General features: G+C 36.0%; 3 protein-coding genes across 5 annotated transcripts; 2 read left to right on the plus strand and 1 right to left on the minus strand.

The window, feature by feature from the left end:
* Window positions 1-122: 122 nt before the first annotated feature.
* On the minus strand, window positions 123-4,230 carry LOC105286110 (dynein assembly factor with WDR repeat domains 1). Its single transcript, XM_011350778.3, has 8 exons — window positions 3,498-4,230; window positions 3,291-3,363; window positions 2,862-3,065; window positions 2,447-2,569; window positions 2,146-2,330; window positions 1,745-1,874; window positions 890-1,188; window positions 123-663 (listed from the first exon to the last, which is right to left on the minus strand). The coding sequence occupies exons 1-8, from the start codon at window positions 3,535-3,537 to the stop codon at window positions 470-472; spliced, it is 1,248 nt and encodes a 415-aa protein (XP_011349080.2). The 5' UTR covers window positions 3,538-4,230; the 3' UTR covers window positions 123-469.
* Window positions 4,231-4,348: 118 nt separating this feature from the next.
* On the plus strand, window positions 4,349-6,689 carry LOC105286111 (nucleoside diphosphate kinase 7). 2 transcript variants are annotated; one of them, XM_011350781.3, is made up of 10 exons: window positions 4,349-4,430; window positions 4,535-4,656; window positions 4,873-5,039; window positions 5,128-5,286; window positions 5,349-5,556; window positions 5,632-5,752; window positions 5,942-6,066; window positions 6,152-6,265; window positions 6,335-6,442; window positions 6,515-6,689. In XM_011350781.3, exons 2-10 carry the CDS (start codon window positions 4,546-4,548, stop codon window positions 6,548-6,550), a joined length of 1,149 nt encoding a protein of 382 aa, XP_011349083.2. In that variant the 5' UTR covers window positions 4,349-4,430; window positions 4,535-4,545; the 3' UTR covers window positions 6,551-6,689. The 2 variants fall into 2 exon arrangements, with proteins under 2 accessions (XP_011349083.2, XP_011349082.2); XM_011350780.3 differs by having other exon boundaries at window positions 5,349-5,752.
* Window positions 6,690-8,933: 2,244 nt separating this feature from the next.
* Window positions 8,934-18,596, plus strand: LOC105286112 (major facilitator superfamily domain-containing protein 6). Of its 2 annotated transcripts, XM_011350782.2 has the most exons (12): window positions 8,934-9,041; window positions 11,715-11,916; window positions 12,155-12,309; window positions 12,470-12,684; window positions 13,297-13,441; window positions 13,689-13,931; window positions 14,187-14,562; window positions 14,645-14,825; window positions 15,986-16,149; window positions 16,268-16,471; window positions 16,878-17,045; window positions 17,382-18,596. In XM_011350782.2, exons 2-12 carry the CDS (start codon window positions 11,823-11,825, stop codon window positions 17,981-17,983), a joined length of 2,547 nt encoding a protein of 848 aa, XP_011349084.1. In that variant the 5' UTR covers window positions 8,934-9,041; window positions 11,715-11,822; the 3' UTR covers window positions 17,984-18,596. The 2 variants fall into 2 exon arrangements, with proteins under 2 accessions (XP_011349084.1, XP_019889466.1); XM_020033907.2 differs by lacking the exon at window positions 8,934-9,041 and having other exon boundaries at window positions 11,526-11,916.
* The last annotated feature ends 23 nt before the right edge of the window (window positions 18,597-18,619 follow it).

Consider the following 18,619-nt stretch of genomic DNA (forward strand, 5'->3'; position numbering starts at 1 on the left):
TATTAGTGTTATTAGTTAATTATTATTATTAGAATATTGCGCACAAAAACATAGATAAATATTCAAATTTGAAATAATATTTAGCAAGATATAAAGTTAATTAAAGGCACCGAATTAATTTGCATATCTAATAATTATATATTATAGTTAATAAACAATATTATTAACAGACTTATAAAGTTTTTTTATCAAGTCAGCAAGTTATATTTGCAGATTTCGCAAAGAGCAAACTTTTGCTTATAGTAAAATTTCTTTGTCTTTGCAAATATCTTCTTACCGTGATGAAACTTTTGACGCTACGTGTATTTGGTAAAAGGTGGAAACGATATACCGTCGTCGCCCCGTTCATCGGAAAACGATAAGCTATACCTGCAGCTCTACCGTAGATTTAGATAACGTAAAAATACACAACGTAAACGATAAACAGAGCGACGAGTAGCAGCTAGGCGCATACGCGAAACCAGTCGAATCATCTCCAGATCGTACAAGTATTGTCCTTGCTGGCGGTGATTATGCTGTCCCCTGTATAGGAAAACGCGCAGGCGAAGATGTCGTCCGTATGCTCTCGCAGTTGCTGGAGACAGGTACCATCCATGGACCACAGTTTAGCCGTTCTGTCCGACGAGCCGGTTAAAAGTTGCTGACCGTTCGGACTGAAACACACTATGAGGTGCGCAAAGTAATTCGGTACTTTTTTTTAAAAGAAATTGAGTGTTTATTAAAATTAAAATAATAGACGTGTCGATCTTTCGAACTTTTCTCCATATATATTGTAATTACCAACAGTTTATTTGTGTTACATAGAAAACTATGAAACGGTAAATTTAAATTTCTGAAAAATCATCTGACACGACGGAGGGTTTGATGCGGAAAGAATGAAACATCTTACCTTTCGAGACCTCCTCGCGATGACCTCTCATCAGAGCCAGTTGTTGGAAATGGCCGTTCACGTTCCAAACTCGCGCCGTAGTGTCACCACTGGCGGTCGCCAGTTTTCTGCCATTGTTGTCGAACGCGAGGTCCAGCACCTCATCATCGTGTCCCGATAGTGTAGCCAGGCAGGAATTTGTTCTTATGTCCCACACTTTTGCACTCTTGTCCATCGAGGACGACGCGATAAGCGAGCAGTCGAAATTGTACAAGCAGTTTGATAGCTCCGCGCGATGCCCGCTTAGCATACTCGATCGTCTGACATCGTCGATTAAGAGCAGATGCTTAGTTTTCGACTAATTTACTTATTGCTCGCTGTCTCACAATTGTGTCTGATTATAATCATGTTTCAAACGGTGTCGTCTAAAAATGGACGCGAGCTAGTTTTTCTGCTTATTTGCGCTCACACGTACGTACGTGTATGTACACACATCAGCTTTACTTTCAAACTTACACCAGCTGTTTATATTGCTCTATTGCTATCCTATTATTTATCACGGACCTCTATATCCTATGTACGTATCGACAAAACGAGTGCGAGTCATCTCGCAGTCGTAACAGAATAAAGTTGAGTCAATATAGTAATCACCAAAATAATTTCTCTTAATCAAGAAAAATTCGATATCACTAATAACTACAAATTCCTCCGCGTTATCATTAAAATAAATCTATTAAAAACATTTAACAGTAAATGAAGGCTTAATTTCTTAAAAATAAATTGTGAGACTCTTGCGAATTTTACATGAGTTATAATCATATTTGAGAGATAACACCAAGTGGCATGTTAGAGATAAGGTAAAAGAGAGAAACTCACGTGAAAGTCCTCGTGTCCCAAACATTCACAGTACCATCGAAAGAACCTGATATCATCTGGTTTCCATCGTCGTTGTAATGCAACGCAATAACTTCAGCCTTGTGACCATTTAACGTGCCCAACTCCTGACCTGTAGAATCGAAAAAATGGTGTTTCTTGTAAAAAATAAAATGATAACTGCATATCATTTTGCAGTGGTAGTATATAGTAAAAATGTAAATAAATAATAAAAAATATCGATTTAAATCATGAATGGAGTTTTTTAAAAGATTCTTTAAATAAATGAGATTTTTAAAACAGCATAGCTGGAAATGGATTTAGCGCTGGTCGTCCTCTACGTTCGATCGATCAGCGCAGAATTGGCGTGCGTTTATTGTGTGAGACAATATGACAATATTTACCAGTTTCCGCGTGGAATATTTTTGATGTCGCGTCGATGGACCCAGTCGCGATCTCGCATCGCGTCGGTGAAAACTTGGCTACCGTCACTTCTGCATCATGACCCCACATGGTCGCGAGGCAGTAACCTGTCCGCGAACACCAGACCTTCGCTGTCCTATCGAAGGATCCGGTCACGATTCTGTCCCTGGAGACGGTCGAATCGAAATAACGGTAATTAAAATCAAAACCATCGTTGTAACCTGTTAGATCTATCGATAAGTTTTCCAAGTAGATTACATGTAATTTTAGTGATTGACTTACGAGATCGGATTGTTGAAGGAGACGGCATAGACGACGTTCTTATGGCCTTCGAGAGTAAGAAGCTCCGTTCCACTGTCAATGTCCCAAACTTTACAAGTTCGGTCGTAGCTGCCGGTCAAGCATCTGTCAGACAAATGTCAAAGTCACTAATACGCGCTTTAACAATTATATTAATTTACTTTTAATATGAAATTTTTTATTCTTATATATCGATTGATTTCACATTTAACGTCAAATCACCAGAGCCTAGACAGGCCGTGATTATGATTATACATATATCTAAATAATATTGCACAATAGCAATATACCTACAACAATATCCTGTTGTTATATAATAAGATCTCTGCGTGATTTATAAATACATGCGTTCTATACAACTCACGAATGATCAAGCGACAACTTGAACGTGAAGTACCTTTTACCTAGTTTATCGAACGCTACGTTAGTAACGGGCAAGAGATGTGTTTGTAGGGTTTTATATTTGTAGTAGCGTTTTGTGTCCACGTCGCAGACCTTATCCTGTAGTTTACGCAGGGTCTCAATCAACTGGTCCACAACCCCTTCGGTTATTACAGGTTCAGCTGCTCTTATGCTCTCTGCTAATGTCCTTATGTCCGTTCTGAAAAGTACGTCGTAAAATTTCTTCGGTTTGTTTCGTTTCGTTTCTTTACTTGCCAAACGTGCACAAGATAAAAACTGATTTCATGTTTTGACGTTAAACGGAATGAAAATGAAAATGAAAATGAATTAATGTTAATGTAAAGTTTTGGTTACTTTCTCTTTTTATCGTCTCTCTCAAATTGCCCGTCATGCAAAACGTGCGTTAAATAAAATGTCTAATTACTCAGCGGACAAATCCAACAGATCTATCATTTTTGTCTTGATGTCGCCGCCTTGCGTGTATTCCAACGCGAGACCTGAAAAACAATTTTCGCACTAACAACTTGTCTTTGTTTCGGATACGTAATTTATTGCTGTTACAGTAATTGTTTGATTACTTTAATGCACAAATGCATTGTACGATATTAAATCAGCAGTCGACCGCTCTCACCTGGTGGGAAATAACGAAGCAGGAATTTCAGCAGCCTCATGTGGACATTCCAATTACGACGCGTCCGATGTTCCCGACAGGGCTGTCGATCACTATTCGTAGATCCGTGATCTCGGAAGAGGGGCGCGGATTTCTTCTTCTTTTGTTCCCTTTTTAGATTGGGATACAGTACAGCGGTTCGAAAGCACGGGTTTAATTGTAAAACGTGATCGTGTGAGCGGGGTGGAGGAGATCACGATACGTATTTCATCCTCCGCTCCGCGTGCAAGCCCTGGAAACTAATCAGAACGTCGGATCCCCGTACTCGTTCGTACACGCGTGTATTTCTCTCTTCGTTTTCTTTCGAATCTATTCGAGATTAAGATCACGGTTTTTATTACGTATCGCTCAAACACATCTTGTAAAAACGAAGAAGGTTGTATGCTACAAGCGCTGATTGTTACTAGGGCACGTTTGGTCAATTCCGAACGCTGCATTCTAATTAAATCGATTACTATTTTTAGCTTATTATATCAATTTCTATTTCTAATTCTGTTATTAAGAATAATTAACACTCAATTTTAATAAAGCTTTAACCAACTGAATCCTTGCTTTTTATGCATGTACATACCAACATACCTCGTAGATTTCGCAGACTTGGATTATCTGTCGCTATTGACAAATCACCAAAGTATATTCTATCTTTTTTGTCTGTCCTAGGAAATCTAGCAATTTGTGGAAATTGGTCATTGGCACAATTCGACGCAATGAAGAAAATTCGAAATTGTCACCCCCATCTCTTTTCCATGAATTTTTATCGATCCCTATGATTATGTGACCAGAATCAGAATACAGTTACCGTCGGTACATAATCGTCCGGAACGGTCGATAAAAGCGGTTACGCGAATAAGATTGCTCGTCGGTGGTTTGACTTTGACACGTACACGTTCTACAGTAAGTATACTTTCTATTTAATTTCTGTTAAATTTCCTTTTCTAACTTTTTGTGACATGCACTGACATGCGTCAATATCCGACGGTAATCTATTCTGTGTACAGGTTACTGCAAGATGACCACGGATTATAGATACGCGTTTGAAGCCGAGTGGTATGACAAAATCGCCTGTCTACTGAAGAAGTTTTATTTATATTATTATCCATCTGACAATACTGTCGAACTAGTACGTGTCAAGCTTAACATTAAGTTATATCTTGGAATATATTAATCTTGTACTAATGTTTTTCAAAATCTTATATTAAGGTTAGGTATTTATTTTTTTAATTCAAATCCATGAAATCATTCCATCGGAAATGAAATTACAAAGCAAAAGAAAAGTTTAATATTAAATTTTCATTGACACGTTTACATAATTGTTGCATTTTACTTTTTTTTTTAGTTTGACCTAAAAACAAGGAAGACTTTCTTAAAGAGAACGACGTCTGAAGGCATACAGGCCAAAGATTTTTATATTGGCGCTGTAGTGACGATATTTTCAAGATCCATAAAAATTACAGCCTATGCAGACCTCTATACCGAAACCAAACTGGAAAGACAATTGCAAAGGTAATGCAAACAACTTAATTTCCATGTGCCTGCGTATGAGAAAAAAATATCAAGCTTTTTCGTAATTGAGATAATTTTCTTTCTTTAGGATCCTTGCACTTTTGAAACCAGATGTCATTGATAAAATAGGCGAAATATTACGGATCATTACAGATCATGATTTTCAGATAGGAAATATAAAAATGGTACAATTAACTTTGGACCAAGTCATGGAATGTTATCCCATAAAAGATATCACCGATAAAACGTAAGCTGAATCTGCTTGAATTTTTTCATATTATTTGAATAGACATATCCAGGTTTGTTTAGGTCCCTCATAAATTATCTCACCTCTGGCCCGGTTGTTGCTTTGGAATTATTAGGAGAAAATGGCATAACAAGATGGCAAGAATTGGCAGGTCCAGAGGACAGCGAGCGTGCACGTTCTACGGCGGCATCCACATTGAGAGCTCGGTATGGAAGAGACGAGATACGCAACGCCGTGCACGGATCCGAAAACCCTGAAGTAGCAACGCGAGTATGCGAGAGAAGAGTTTTGCGTATGATTATTAATATTAATGTCTCGATTTCATGCGTACTTGAATACTTTCAGGAGTTACAATATTTCTTTCCTGATTTGAAGAGTAAAAGTAAAAAAGTAAAAAACACTGCGGTTCTGCAAAACTGCACTTGTTGTATCATCAAGCCACATGCTGTACAAGCGAAACTTGTCGGTAAGTTGTAACGCTTCTTTCATTATTTCTGATACATTTAACTTTAAGAAATTATAATTACCAGTTGCTAAATTAATTTCCATTTTTGGATAAATTTGTCTAAAAGCAGTATCTAACGACGAGAGTGTCATGTTATTTCAAACAGTCGATGCACAATTTCATAAGACATATTTCTGATTACGGTTATAGGTGCCATTGTTAAAGATATTCAGAAAGCGGGTTACATAATCACTGCGTTGCAACAGTTCTGCGTCAACTCAATCATGGCCGCAGAATTTCTCGAAATTTACAAAGGTGTTCTCCCGGAATATAATGTACGTTTTTATCTTGCGTTTTCCTTTTTTTAACATAATTATCTCTAAAGAAGTATTTCTCACGGATATTGAAATAATGTCGTAGGCAATGGTAGCTGAATTACAATCTGGTCCATGCGTCGTCATGGAAGTGAGTCGTAAAGACGAAGGTCCCAATGTAGTTACCGATTTCAGGAATTTTTGCGGTCCGATGGATCCGGTAAGTACCGGTTTAATTGCCTCGCTCGACACGGCGTTATTGACACACGTTATTTGTTGGATATTGCAGGATATCGCTCGACAAATCAGACCAGACACTCTCAGAGCCAAATACGGAAAGACAAAAGTACAAAACGCCATACATTGTTCCGATTTGCCAGAAGACGGCGTATTGGAGGTAAAGTTCCATCGTGCGTTTCTCTGTTGATATCTCTTAATTTACATTAATAATTACAACATATTTTAACAGGTGGAATACTTCTTCAGGATTCTTGACGGAATTTAAGTGATTAAGTACAGTGTTAAGTATACTGTGCGTAATCAATTAAAGTTACGATTAAGACTTATGCCAATAATAATCTTAATGTATTTAAACAAGTAGTATATTTTTATATTTTTGTATAAAAAAATAAATGATATTTCTATAATATAAATTTTATATATTTTTCGAACGTAATATTTTTTATTTTTATTTTTGACTTTTTCTTGTACTTGTGTGTCGTTGTTTACATTTTTTTAATAAGTGATACGTATTTTTAATATGTTCATGAATTCCAGTTTTACACATTCTTTGATCAAACAGTTAAACTGGATTTACCGTTACTACAATTTACATTACAAATACACTCTTGTTGCAAGAAATAAAATTCTTCGAATCATATGCAAAGATGGCAAAATGGTAGTGTAACAAAACGGCGTATATGTAATTGAATAAATATTTATACATATATATATGTATATAAAAACTAAAACACGTTATGAATTTTTAAGTTACAAATCAATACAATATTGAAGTAGTGGTGATTTGTTACAATAATATTTTTCAAATACATTTTTGTGCGTGTGTTTATCGTATAAATATAAATAATATATACATCGAACATATAGTATATATATAAAACAGCGATTATCTTAAAGTACTGTTATGTATAATGTATAAGATTGTGCGTAGGTTCTGCGTTTGTGTCCCAGTCTATGTTAATGGTTTTGCAGTTTGTTGGATGTTTTCATCCAGCGGACAAGGGCTTCCGGAGAAAGGGAACTCCTGAAGTAGCTCGAAGCGAGTTTTGCAATGTTCCACTTCGACACTTGCGGCTACGCGACATTGGTGGTACACTCTCGCGCAAGGATTATAATGTTTTCTGATCCTTTCAGGGCTCAATCGGCAACAGAGGAAAATGATCCAGTTTACTCGTTTAATCAAATTAATGACATAAGATCTTACGAAATAAATCTAAATTAATACATTAGACTTAATGATGTATAAATTAGGAAAAGAGAACTTATTTTAGTATTATTTTATTTAATTTCAATTCAGTTTTCAGCTTCATCGGTGCACGATCATGTATGATTGTGCAAACGAGTGTTCAACTGCAAAGGAGAAGTTTGGACAAGTATACGGATTTACGATTTATACCGTCACTGGTGCGAAACTATGCGTACATTAACGCCGACGTTCTGCCAATACCGTTATTGGTTACGGCAACTATAAAGTGTCGAAGCCGGTCAAATATTTTCGTCAAAATATCACGCGCACATATTGCCAAGGTGAAAACAATACTTATGAAAAAATACTTAAAGGAGAATAGTAATATAAAAATTTATAATTTTTAATAATGCTCGAGAAATTTCAGGAGAAATTCTTGTTTCTTGCAAGCATCTTTCAAAATTGACCTGAATTGTACGGATAAAAACCGTACTATATGTAAAACGTGTATTTCGATGCAATAACTCAATGATATTTCTCAAGACAGCCTTTTCAGTCAGCCTGCAACGGCGCCGGCGCGGGCGGCTGCAACGTTCGATAATGTGATCACAAAAAAAAACGCACGATCGAACGCGGGTTAATTATCTGTAATTTTTGTCGAGCTACGTAAACTATTTGGCTAACCGATCATTTCGAGCGTTTAAACCACCAAGCCAACGAGATAATAAATACGAGCAAACATCGTGGACAAACAATTTGCTGCGCGCATGGCGAGAGCCCATCTTGAGGAGCTCTACAGGATCTACTGGCAGCTCAATAACGGCAGCATGATGCGTGTCAAGGATTTTAGCCTGCAGCCTGTCGGTGATTTAAAACCGCGAATATATGGATCCGTCCTGGTTGTATCAAACTATAGAAATCAAAAGAGAAAGAGGGACGGAGCTCTGTTTAATTAACGCTGTTTAGTTCAGCTCACGAAGGATGACATTAATCCGATTCAAGACTTGATTGCAGAACAATGTGATAATAATTAACGTTGGTAAATTTATCGCAATAAATTTATGTTAACATTATATTATTATTATTATATTATCATATTTATTACATATTTAGTATTATATTATTATCAATATACAGCGTGAATAAACGTGATTATTATATTACACCAAAAATAACAATACGTAAGCATTTCATATCAAGTCAAGTTACTATCTCTTCATCAGACGACCAGCTATTTTCACGTCGCAATCGTAACAAGAACGATAATCCTGAAATACTCGCTTTGTTCCGGAATTTTCAGAAGTGCGCGGGACGTTATCGAAGCAAATTGTCGAGACAAGATTTCAATTTTGGCTTTGACGCGCACGTTCCCGCTTCCCGCGCGAGGCGATTCGTCGCAACTATCGTCTTAGATCGAATACGCGTGCTCTTTTCTCTCGCCACTGGTCGGTAGCCCAGGTACCGGTACCAGATGCCAGTATTGCGCTTGACATCGCGTCGTGCGGGTTCATCGGCTATTTTTTCAAGTTCCCTTCTCGCCCTCCCACGGTAATCGAATTTCTTGAACAAGGTGTGTTATTTTTGTCTTTTAATTTGCTTTTGCTTGTTTTGGTTCTTTGTTTTGCACGATGGATGGATGGTTTTGCTGAAGCGAGCTCTTGGATTGTGTTTCTGTTGTGTGAAGCTTTATCATGAGAAGTAAGATGAAAAAGAATGTTAAGAGAGATCTCTTACATGACTTTAATGCTTACTTCACTAATTAATTCATCTTTAACTTTTCCCTTTTTAAGATAATAAATACGTATTAACCAACGTAAAAGTTCGTTACAAAATGTTGCAGTAAATATATCGTACATACATTCTAAATATATGCAGGATTTGTTATAAGTTGCGTTATCTTTGTTCCGATTTGCTTTAATTTATTAGGAGAAAGTGATACAACAAGATGGAACAGAAATATAGTATAAAAGTACAAAATATTGGCAATCGTTACGTGTTGAAACGATATATGTTTCGTTCATATTTGTTATTGAACTCGCTTTTCAACTGTAGAAATATCGCACACAATTAACTAAAAAGAAAGTGTTAAGTGTTATGAGCCAATTTAAAGAGAAAAAGAATACAATGTAAAAAGCTTTGATCAAGAGGTATTTATATAAGAATCCGCGTAACGATGTGACGCGTCTAATAAATCACTTGGATTACCAGAAAGATGTGTTATTTCGATCGTCAATTTACACACAGGCACTGATTTGTTCGACGCATACTTTCTCTTGCCTTTGCCTTTGCCTTCTCTACGATTTCCAGCACAATTTTCTTTGTCAGCTATCAACTTTAAACACGTTGTAATTATATACTCTACATGACCCATGTACCGTGATTAGATAATATATAGGGATAATCAAGAATAATAATTTGCTCCTTTAGTCTTACAATTAGCGTAATCGAAATAAATGCAGCTTATTTTTTTTGCAAAAGATTAAAATCGTCGACAAAAATTCTTTTAGTACACAGCTTATCTGCTCTCTTGATTTCAACGTGTAATTAATCCAAATTATTTCTCTTTGCACAAAACTAAAATTCTTTTGCGCCGCCGCACTATGGATGCGCGTGTGTGCAGTATATCATATGTGTTTGTCCACAACAATCTGCTTCTTTAATCTCAACGTGCAATTAATCACGTTAATTACATGTTCACCCGTGTTGTTTTTCCAATCTTTTCTCGAGAGAATTAAGATTGTGCAAGAGATGAATTTCGCACAATATTGTGTGACGTAGAAATGAAAAATTTGATAAATCGTTTTTATATTCACACGTGCGTGACATCATTTCTGAAGTCTTCACCGCGGAAAATCGCATATTAGCAGGCAATTTAAACGCGTTACGAAAAAGTCGGGATTCGCGATAAATCGCGCAACGCGCACGTTCTTTGTTACGTGTACTCTTTACGTGCTTCTGAAGCAGTTCTTTCGCAGTTTTATCAAACAAAGCTCTTCCGGTACTCTTCAACTTACGCAGACAAGTAACACCTTTTCTCTTTCGCGTTACTATCGATTAGCGACGCCTGCTTTTCCCTGAAGAAGTGATAAAATCTTTCGGTATTCACCGCCAATGAGAAAACTCGAATTATTCTTCAAACGACATCGCGCGCATCCACGTAAGCTTCCGTCCATGGCGCGTAATAAACCTTGAAAATGGAGGACACTTGATATTGTTGACGTGCTCAGATTGAGCACTCGGACGTGTTTCGCGATTGGAATTTAGGAGTCAAGATTTCATGTAGCATCGCTCATCGAAATTCAGTCACGCGTGTGAATTTGATACTTTTTTTTAGATCAGATCAGTTTGAATTTTATTCTTCGAGAGAAGTCGAAACCTTGAAATTATTCGGATTTTTATGGTTGCCGAAACGTTCTTAGCCTCGTACATTAGATTCTTCAAATTTCCATCGTTTATCATAATTCTTCTTTAACCGGAGGCATGCGCGTTCATAAACATTCGCCTTCTTCCGCAAGGTCTACCGACATGAGTTATGCAATAGACACGGTACTGGTATTCCCTCTCAACGCTGACAGTAACCGGCAATCTCACGTTAATTATGGTGCTCGGCAATGCGGATGGGGCAATGCGAAAAGTACTAACTCCGCAGATATTAGTAAATAATAGTAAATATCTTGTACCCCACCTCACGTTTTATGAGAAGCGTAGGTATGGCAAACAATAATTGAAGAAATAACAACTAGTATCTGCACACTATATCATTATACATAAACGACAAATAAAGTCATCATCGATTCTAATCGAATCATTTATACTTGCATATTTTTTGACAAAAAAACTGAAGAGTTGAAGAACTCTTTTTTTTATAAATCACTAATCACGTCGTGGGAGTCGAATTTCCCTGGCAATAAACGTGTGTGCATCGCAGTGCACGAGCATTTCACGAATTTACTGCACAAGCGGAAGTTTGACGTGCGACACGCGGTGACGTAGAATGTATTGTAAATCCGTTATGTAAAAGACGTGACATTCGTATCGACACGGCATTTTGCGCCGCGCGCCGCGACCATCATCATCAGGTTTGCCGTCAATGGTGACGCGCGGAATTCCCCGGCAAATCAATTTTGATCACCGCTGTTTAACGGAAATGTCATCTTGCTTCGAATAATAATTAATTATAAAAATAATTAATTGAAACTTGTCATGAAATCATCATTATGAGAATTATTTTGTTACGTGATAGAGTCAACGAACGGAGCGGTAACATATGATGGAGATACGCAGTAACGCAGATTGAGCATAAGAATAATCGATTTCCATTGGAATTCAGAAACGCATAAATTACGTAAAAATGATTTTCAACAGCATGTTCAAAAGGATCAGCAAGGACTTTCGTCAGAAAGAGCTGATACCACTCAAGATAACATTTTTTGTTCAAGCATCGAGTAAGTAACTTAGTCAACAGTTTTATGCTTTTGCTAGCGTAATAATCTTGTACTTCGTCTTCATTATGGTAATGATCCTGCTATTTTTATTGCGCACGTAATTTAGATAAATGAGCGTAATTCCGAGATACAAAAGAAAAGGTAAAATTGATAATTAAGCGTGACCAAACGCAAAGTTGTCTCGGGACTTTTTTAACGTAATCACGGATTTTTATTTATCACTCTGTGATTTTTGCAGCACTCTATGTGTTGTATCCATACTTGACTATACACATGAGAGAACTGGGGATAAATGTCGAAGAAACGGCAATAATGAGCGCCATCACTCCTGTCGTGGCGATGGTGATGCCGCCGCTTGCCGGTATGTTAGCCGACCGAATAGGAAATTTCAGAGTGAGTTAGTCAGACTTTTGTGTATTAGATATGCAATGTGTGTGTGTGTGTGTGTGTCATATATATATCTTATGTTTTATTAGAAAAGCAATAAAGAAAGAGATAGATAATTAATTGATGCGGTATTAATTGCGTTTCTAAGAAATTTTTCTCTTCGCAGATTGTATTATCGGCGTTTTCCGCGTTTGGTGGTTTGGCAGCATTATTATTGCTGGTAGTGCCAATTGGCAGAGTAACGATACACTTCCCCGATAGGATAGTTATGGACATGAGTTGTCAAGATAAGAGCAGCTCGTTACTTTATACCATGGGCCAGACTCATCCGTGCGAAATGGAACTGCAGTCAGAGATCGCCACGAGAGTAGAAAGTTGCGGGTAAGTAAAAAAAAGTCACTACCTCGCGTTGTAATTCTACCATTTGGCTACGTCGCAGGAATCGGATAACTAACGTAGCAAATCGCTCTTAGTTATACAACGTTATATTTACATAATATTAAAAAAAGCTAATTTGGCAATTATCGTTATTGTTTCCACAATTCTATTCGAATGTTATTAATTAATCTTTATGTGACAAAAATAGTTAATGAATTTATCTCGTGCGTCTCTGCAGTGCGCTTGCAGAAGTACGATTTTTTTATCTTTAGAGCAGACGTCATTCTGTTGCACCATTAATTTGCATTGCGCCAAAGAGAAGACATTGTTATCGCAAATTACGATCTCGTACCATCGCGACTAAAACTTTATTTATTCTACGTTGCCTATCTTTTCTTTTTGCCTGTTTTTCTTTGTAACTTTATATACTATTTATTACTCGCCATTTTACTATATGAATATACTTTAACAACAAAAGATTTTCTCATTTTGTCACCAAATCGCCATAAAAAATGAAAGATTATTTTTGATCAATCTTCTTCGAATTGTCCGTCTAAGAAGAAAAAAAAACAGGAATAGATAGCGTCGCAAGATTCAAAAATTTTTCTTCTGCAGATTCGTGTGTCGTGTAGAAACGAATAATGGAATGGATCAAGACTCGATTCTGAATTCGAGATTTTACACAGTCTGGCATCTCGATCTTCGTAACAACCTTAATACCTCGTACAAGTACGCCATCGCACCGAGCGATTTGCCAGCGGTACGTCATGCAATTAGAACGTAGTTGACAGAGTTCCATTCCCTTGCTGAAACTGAAATATGATCAAATAATGCTAATATCGAATAACGCGTACAATCGAATGCATTAATCTTGTCCCCCAGTGCTTCCATGTTCAAGTTCTTTTGTAATAAGTAATAACTCTCTCAAACTGAATCAGAAGAAATATTATTAATTAAATCAACAAAGAGATACGTCACATAATAAACGTTATCATTACTAATTATAGAGAATCGGCCAACAGGAAGATGTGAAGGAGCATCGGCAATTAAAGAACAATGAATATTTCAAGACTTCCATCCAACAAATTTCGAAGACGCACTATTTTTTCCCGACAGATCACCTGTATCAATTCTCGTGCGTTCCGACATCAGAACGCATGAAAGGCAGCGATAATTTCACTTTCGAGATGCCACATGGAATGCACGAAAGTCACACGTCGTGCATCTTCGGTCATTTAATTAAACCAAAAGTAAAAAGATTGACAACATTATAAAAGCAATTCTTTATTTTTATATCTTAGACTTAAAAATTTTACATTTTACAACATATTATAAAACTTGTAACTTTATCGGTTCATAACTACAAAACTTATATTTTTTTATAATTCTATAAATTAAAACAATATATTTCAAAAGTTTTGGACAAAAGTGAATAAGCTAATACTTGTTTCCTAATACAGTAATTAAAGTAAATAAAAATAATTGCCCTTTTTTCCTTTTTTCAGAATAACATGAACCAAACAATGAATTATCATTCATATAAATCAAAACTTAAAAGTTTGAGGCCAGACGAAGAAGATTTACAGGAAGAACGACAAAGATACTCAGGAAAGGAGATATCCTGGGCGGGAGAAAGTTTTCGAAAAGTCGTTTGCGACTATTCGGATTCAATAAACAATCGAATCGCGATAGATGTGAGGCTATATGCAGATAATAATGCAAATCTAAACGCAACCGATCAAATCTTGAGCACGAACGAATGCAGCAAAAGATGCATAGTTACTGCACCTCGCAACGCAATGTGCTCTAACATGAATATGGAGGTCGAATATAATATAAGGTTGACGTTCTGGCTTTATCTTACCATTAGAGTATTCATAGGTAAATAATGTTTCAACATTTTAATTGTTTTTTGGAACAAGAGTATATCTAACAAGTGGAAACTAACTTTCCCTTATTTCAGGGATTATTGGTGGCACAACGTTCGCTATGTTTGAAGGTGCCGTTATAGCGATATTACGAGAGCAGGAGGCGGATTATGGCCTTCAAAGGATCTATGGCAGTATAGGAGGTATGATCTCTTCACCCTTGTCGGGTTTGCTCATAGATTACGCCAGCAGGGATAAAGGATACACTGATTTCAGGTAAGCTATTTAATCATAACACAAGTATCCAACGAGTCAAAACATTGCAGCAATTGCTTAAAAGAATATCAAGCGGTTTATTTTTATTTAAAATAATTTATTTCATTTCCGACGATTTTGCATTTGATTTCTGCGTGCGCGCGCTCGCTCTGTATGTGCGTGATATTATACATATACATTATTCTATTGTATTATAGAGGGTGTCTGACATAAGGCGAAAAACCTCTCGCCCACAGGTAGATCTCGTCAGAGTGAATTAAAAAGTCCTGAATCAGCTGAATTAGCGAACTTTCTTTAGTTAATTACTCGAAATTTTACGTGGTTGTTTGCAAAATGGTACAGGACTTTTTAATTCACTTTGACGAGATCTACCTGTGGGCGAGAAGTTTTTCGCTTTATGTCAGATACCCTGTATAAAGTATGATATCGAAAGAAGTAAAGAGTATAAATTTAGTAACGTATACGATAAATATAGATCGCAGCGCAACGGAAACAGCATTTATAAGTTATAAAGTTAAATTGATAGGCAAAAAGCAAAGAAAAAGATGGAAGAAGATTAGCTTGCACGAAACGTGTCGGGATAATTGAAACTATGCAGAATCTACGAATAAGATCTCACGATAAGTTGTGTTATCTGAAGTTTTTCATTATAATTGATCGAACAACAATTTACAATAAATTATAAAGTGGTTTTCCCGCGCGAAAGCAACATTTTTTGAAATACCTAATCTTCAGATCGTTTTAATTCTTGGGCTCAAAAAACGTCAAAGATCAAATCCTGTCAAGGCCGTCCGGTCTATGTAATTGCTGTATTTATCGCTACTTGTAGCACTGGTTTCGACATAAATGCCCCATAGGCTTTTCTTTTTCTTGATGCAATATATGCAATAACGATAAACGAGACACCTTCAACAAACCTACATCTACAATTTTGACGCCAAGTATACGTATGCCGTTTCAATAAAAACTTTTGATAATTCAGTTTAGCAGAGTCAACTTCCCACTTACCTTTGTATCACTGTACGTTGTCTGATCTTGAAAGATAAAACAAAACTTTTCTGTCCCATCACATATTTAAGTGATTCTTATTCATAATGATAAAATTTGAGTCAAGTACTTGTAATATAATCACAATCAGTCTAATTGGAAAAACTTTTTAGACCGGCGTTTTATCTCTATGCAGCACTGAAACTCGCATCGGGCGTTTTCATGTTAATGATCAATTTAGAATTCAAAGCACCCGCTACGAACGTTGTGCGCGATGTTTTTACCGTTTTGAGTAACATCGAAACCGCTGCACTCTTTCTTGCTTGCTTCGTTCTCGGTAAGTCTCTAAATAATTTAATATGGTCCACATACCTTTCTTAGTGTTTCTATTTCTTAAACAAATAGTTTTTTCTTAATGAAAAAACAGCGCTCAAGAAAATGAAAAATTTGGACAGGCACTGCTTGGGGATATATCGAGTCATTCCTTTTCTGGCTGATCCAAGATTTAGGCGGATCTAGATCATTGATGGGCATTACTATAACGGTCGGTGGTATCGCTGGTATACCGTTGCTGGCTCTTTCCGGACCGATAATATCAAAGATCGGTCATGCAAATGTGCTTTTCATCGGATTTGTATTCTACGCTGTCAGGCTTGTGGGTAAGTTATTCGGTGATTATTTAAGAGATGCCGGAAACGCGTTGCGGAAATTCTGAGCTGTATTCTGCAATGACGAGAAAATCCGTTAGAATTATAACGCTTACGATAATACTATTGCCCAGAAAGTTAAACGCCAGTTAAACTTTGTATTAATTTTTAATACAAAATTTTATAATTTTTCAATTTTTAAAAGTTTTCAATTTTGCTAAACAATCAAGACTTTGCAATCAACTCAATATCTTAAAACGGTGCTTAGATTCTAATATAGTTTCATTTATAAATATAGCCTGGCTAATTAATAATAATCGCTAACGTAGTGCTAGCACAATCCTTTTGCTGTTGGAAATTAACGAGAGTATAGATACGTTTTCTTAAAATATATTGATATAATTGCTTCTTGCTACAGGTTATTCTTTAGTTTACGATCCTTGGCTCACCCTGATATTTGAGGCATTCGAGTCGGTTACTGCTTCTCTTAGCTTCACCGCAGCCGTTACTTACGCAGCGAAACTATCGACCACGTCTACAGATAGTTCGATACAAGGATTGCTTGGTGGTGTTTATTATGGAGTCGGTACGTTCTATTTAGCTATTGAAATTAAATTAAATCAAATTAAATGATTTAATAAGCTTCATGTATAATGATAAGAATTGATTTGTTGATCCAGGTATTTCTTCTTAAATAAACCTTTTTTTATTTTTATATTATATATGTATAATAATATTTGAGAAAATTGAAGAATATTCAAAGTATTATTTTTTCGATTTCATCAAAAATCTGTTTTATAAAGTTTAACAATCATTTTTATTTAATTCAATTTTTCTACAAGAAATAGCAACAAGTTTTCTCTCCAGTATAATTATTACTTTATCGCTTTGTTTTTAGTCTCCATACTAATTATTTTTATAGGTAAAGGTGCCGGAAGCTTAATCGGTGGTTACCTAATGAAGGCCTTTGGCACGAGACCGACCTATCGGATTTTCGCTGTAGTGACATTGATAACTGGTGTGATATATTTTGTATTTAATGCAACTTATCTGAAGAAACGATCTTTACTTGAAGGCAACGACATCGTGAAGAAAAAACCGCGAAGCGTCGACACGCAAGATGGCGCCGAAAAGCAGATAAACGACATTAGTTTACATGAGAAGCCACTTGATGAAACAATTAAAGAGGACAAGAAGAATTCCATGAAAAATAGTGGCATAGATAACGAAGGGTTTTTGAAAGAATCGCGAGATACCAAATTATCGAAGGAAGCTAATGAACAGAACTTGACTAAAACTGTCGAAACTATTGAGAACGCTAAAAATACCAAAAAAACTGAACAAACTTCAGACGAAAAACATGAAGATAAATTGCCAACGAAGAGCAATGTGACTCAAATGAGGAATCAGGAAAGTAATATGCAAAAAAAGTGTTTTACTAATCCGTACTTTGAGACTGACAACCCAAATCAATGCGAGATTATGGTAGAAAATGAACAGACCGTTAACAAACGTATCAAGTAGATCAAATAGCTTCATAGTTTAACGATTAATTATAATGATTATGAAATTTGGAGCATTTGAAAAATCTAAGTTCGAGAATATATCACTTTCTCGAAATCCAAAACTTTTTAAATTTATTTTACGAAACTAAATCTGTGAAATACGTTCATTAGCATGCATTTCTATACATGATACATTACAACAGCATTATTCATGTATAAGGAATTATAATTATTTAATTCATTAAAAAAATTGTATCGTAAAAATTTCTTATGTAAAAGTCAATTGATTTTACATCATGAGATGCGGTATTTGAAGAGGACGGAAGTTACAACATAATTGTCGATAGTTTTCATGACATAAATTGTGAAACTATTATTACAGATTGTTAGCTACATCGTCACAATACATTGATTAAAACTTTTTTTGAGTTTTTGAAGCAATTAAGCTGATGATCACCGTCCGCATTTGCGCACGCGTATGAAAATCGCAGATGTTTCTTGCAGCTACATATTAACTCTCTGCGTACTGGAGTCCATCGTATATCATCCTTTCAAGAGATCTAAATCTGTAGAAAATTCAAAGTTTATAAATTTTGTTAAAAATAAGTTTTCAATAAAGTTTAATATTAAATTAGTAGAATGTAATTTCTTCTCC

The sequence above is a fragment of the Ooceraea biroi genome, chromosome 12 (genome assembly GCF_003672135.1).
Source record: "Ooceraea biroi isolate clonal line C1 chromosome 12, Obir_v5.4, whole genome shotgun sequence".
Lineage (NCBI taxonomy): Eukaryota > Metazoa > Arthropoda > Insecta > Hymenoptera > Formicidae > Ooceraea > Ooceraea biroi.

Bases quoted from the DNA above. Each gene is read 5' to 3' on its own strand.
- LOC105286112 (XM_011350782.2), top strand. From the start codon at position 11,823: ATGATTTTCAACAGCATGTTCAAAAGGATCAGCAAGGACTTTCGTCAG. The intron at 14,563-14,644 runs GTAAATAATGTT...CCCTTATTTCAG, and splicing joins TACCATTAGAGTATTCATAG to GGATTATTGGTGGCACAACG. The intron at 17,046-17,381 runs GTACGTTCTATT...TTATTTTTATAG, and splicing joins TGGTGTTTATTATGGAGTCG to GTAAAGGTGCCGGAAGCTTA.
- LOC105286110 (XM_011350778.3), bottom strand. From the start codon at position 3,537: ATGAGGCTGCTGAAATTCCTGCTTCGTTATTTCCCACCAG. The intron at 3,364-3,497 runs GTGAGAGCGGTC...ATTGTTTTTCAG, and splicing joins GCTTCGTTATTTCCCACCAG to GTCTCGCGTTGGAATACACG. The intron at 1,189-1,744 runs GTGAGTTTCTCT...CGACGATGTCAG, and splicing joins TGGGACACGAGGACTTTCAC to ACGATCGAGTATGCTAAGCG.
- LOC105286111 (XM_011350780.3), top strand. From the start codon at position 4,546: ATGACCACGGATTATAGATACGCGTTTGAAGCCGAGTGGTATGACAAA. The intron at 5,040-5,127 runs GTAATGCAAACA...TTCTTTCTTTAG, and splicing joins CTGGAAAGACAATTGCAAAG to GATCCTTGCACTTTTGAAAC. The intron at 6,266-6,334 runs GTAAGTACCGGT...TGGATATTGCAG, and splicing joins TTTGCGGTCCGATGGATCCG to GATATCGCTCGACAAATCAG.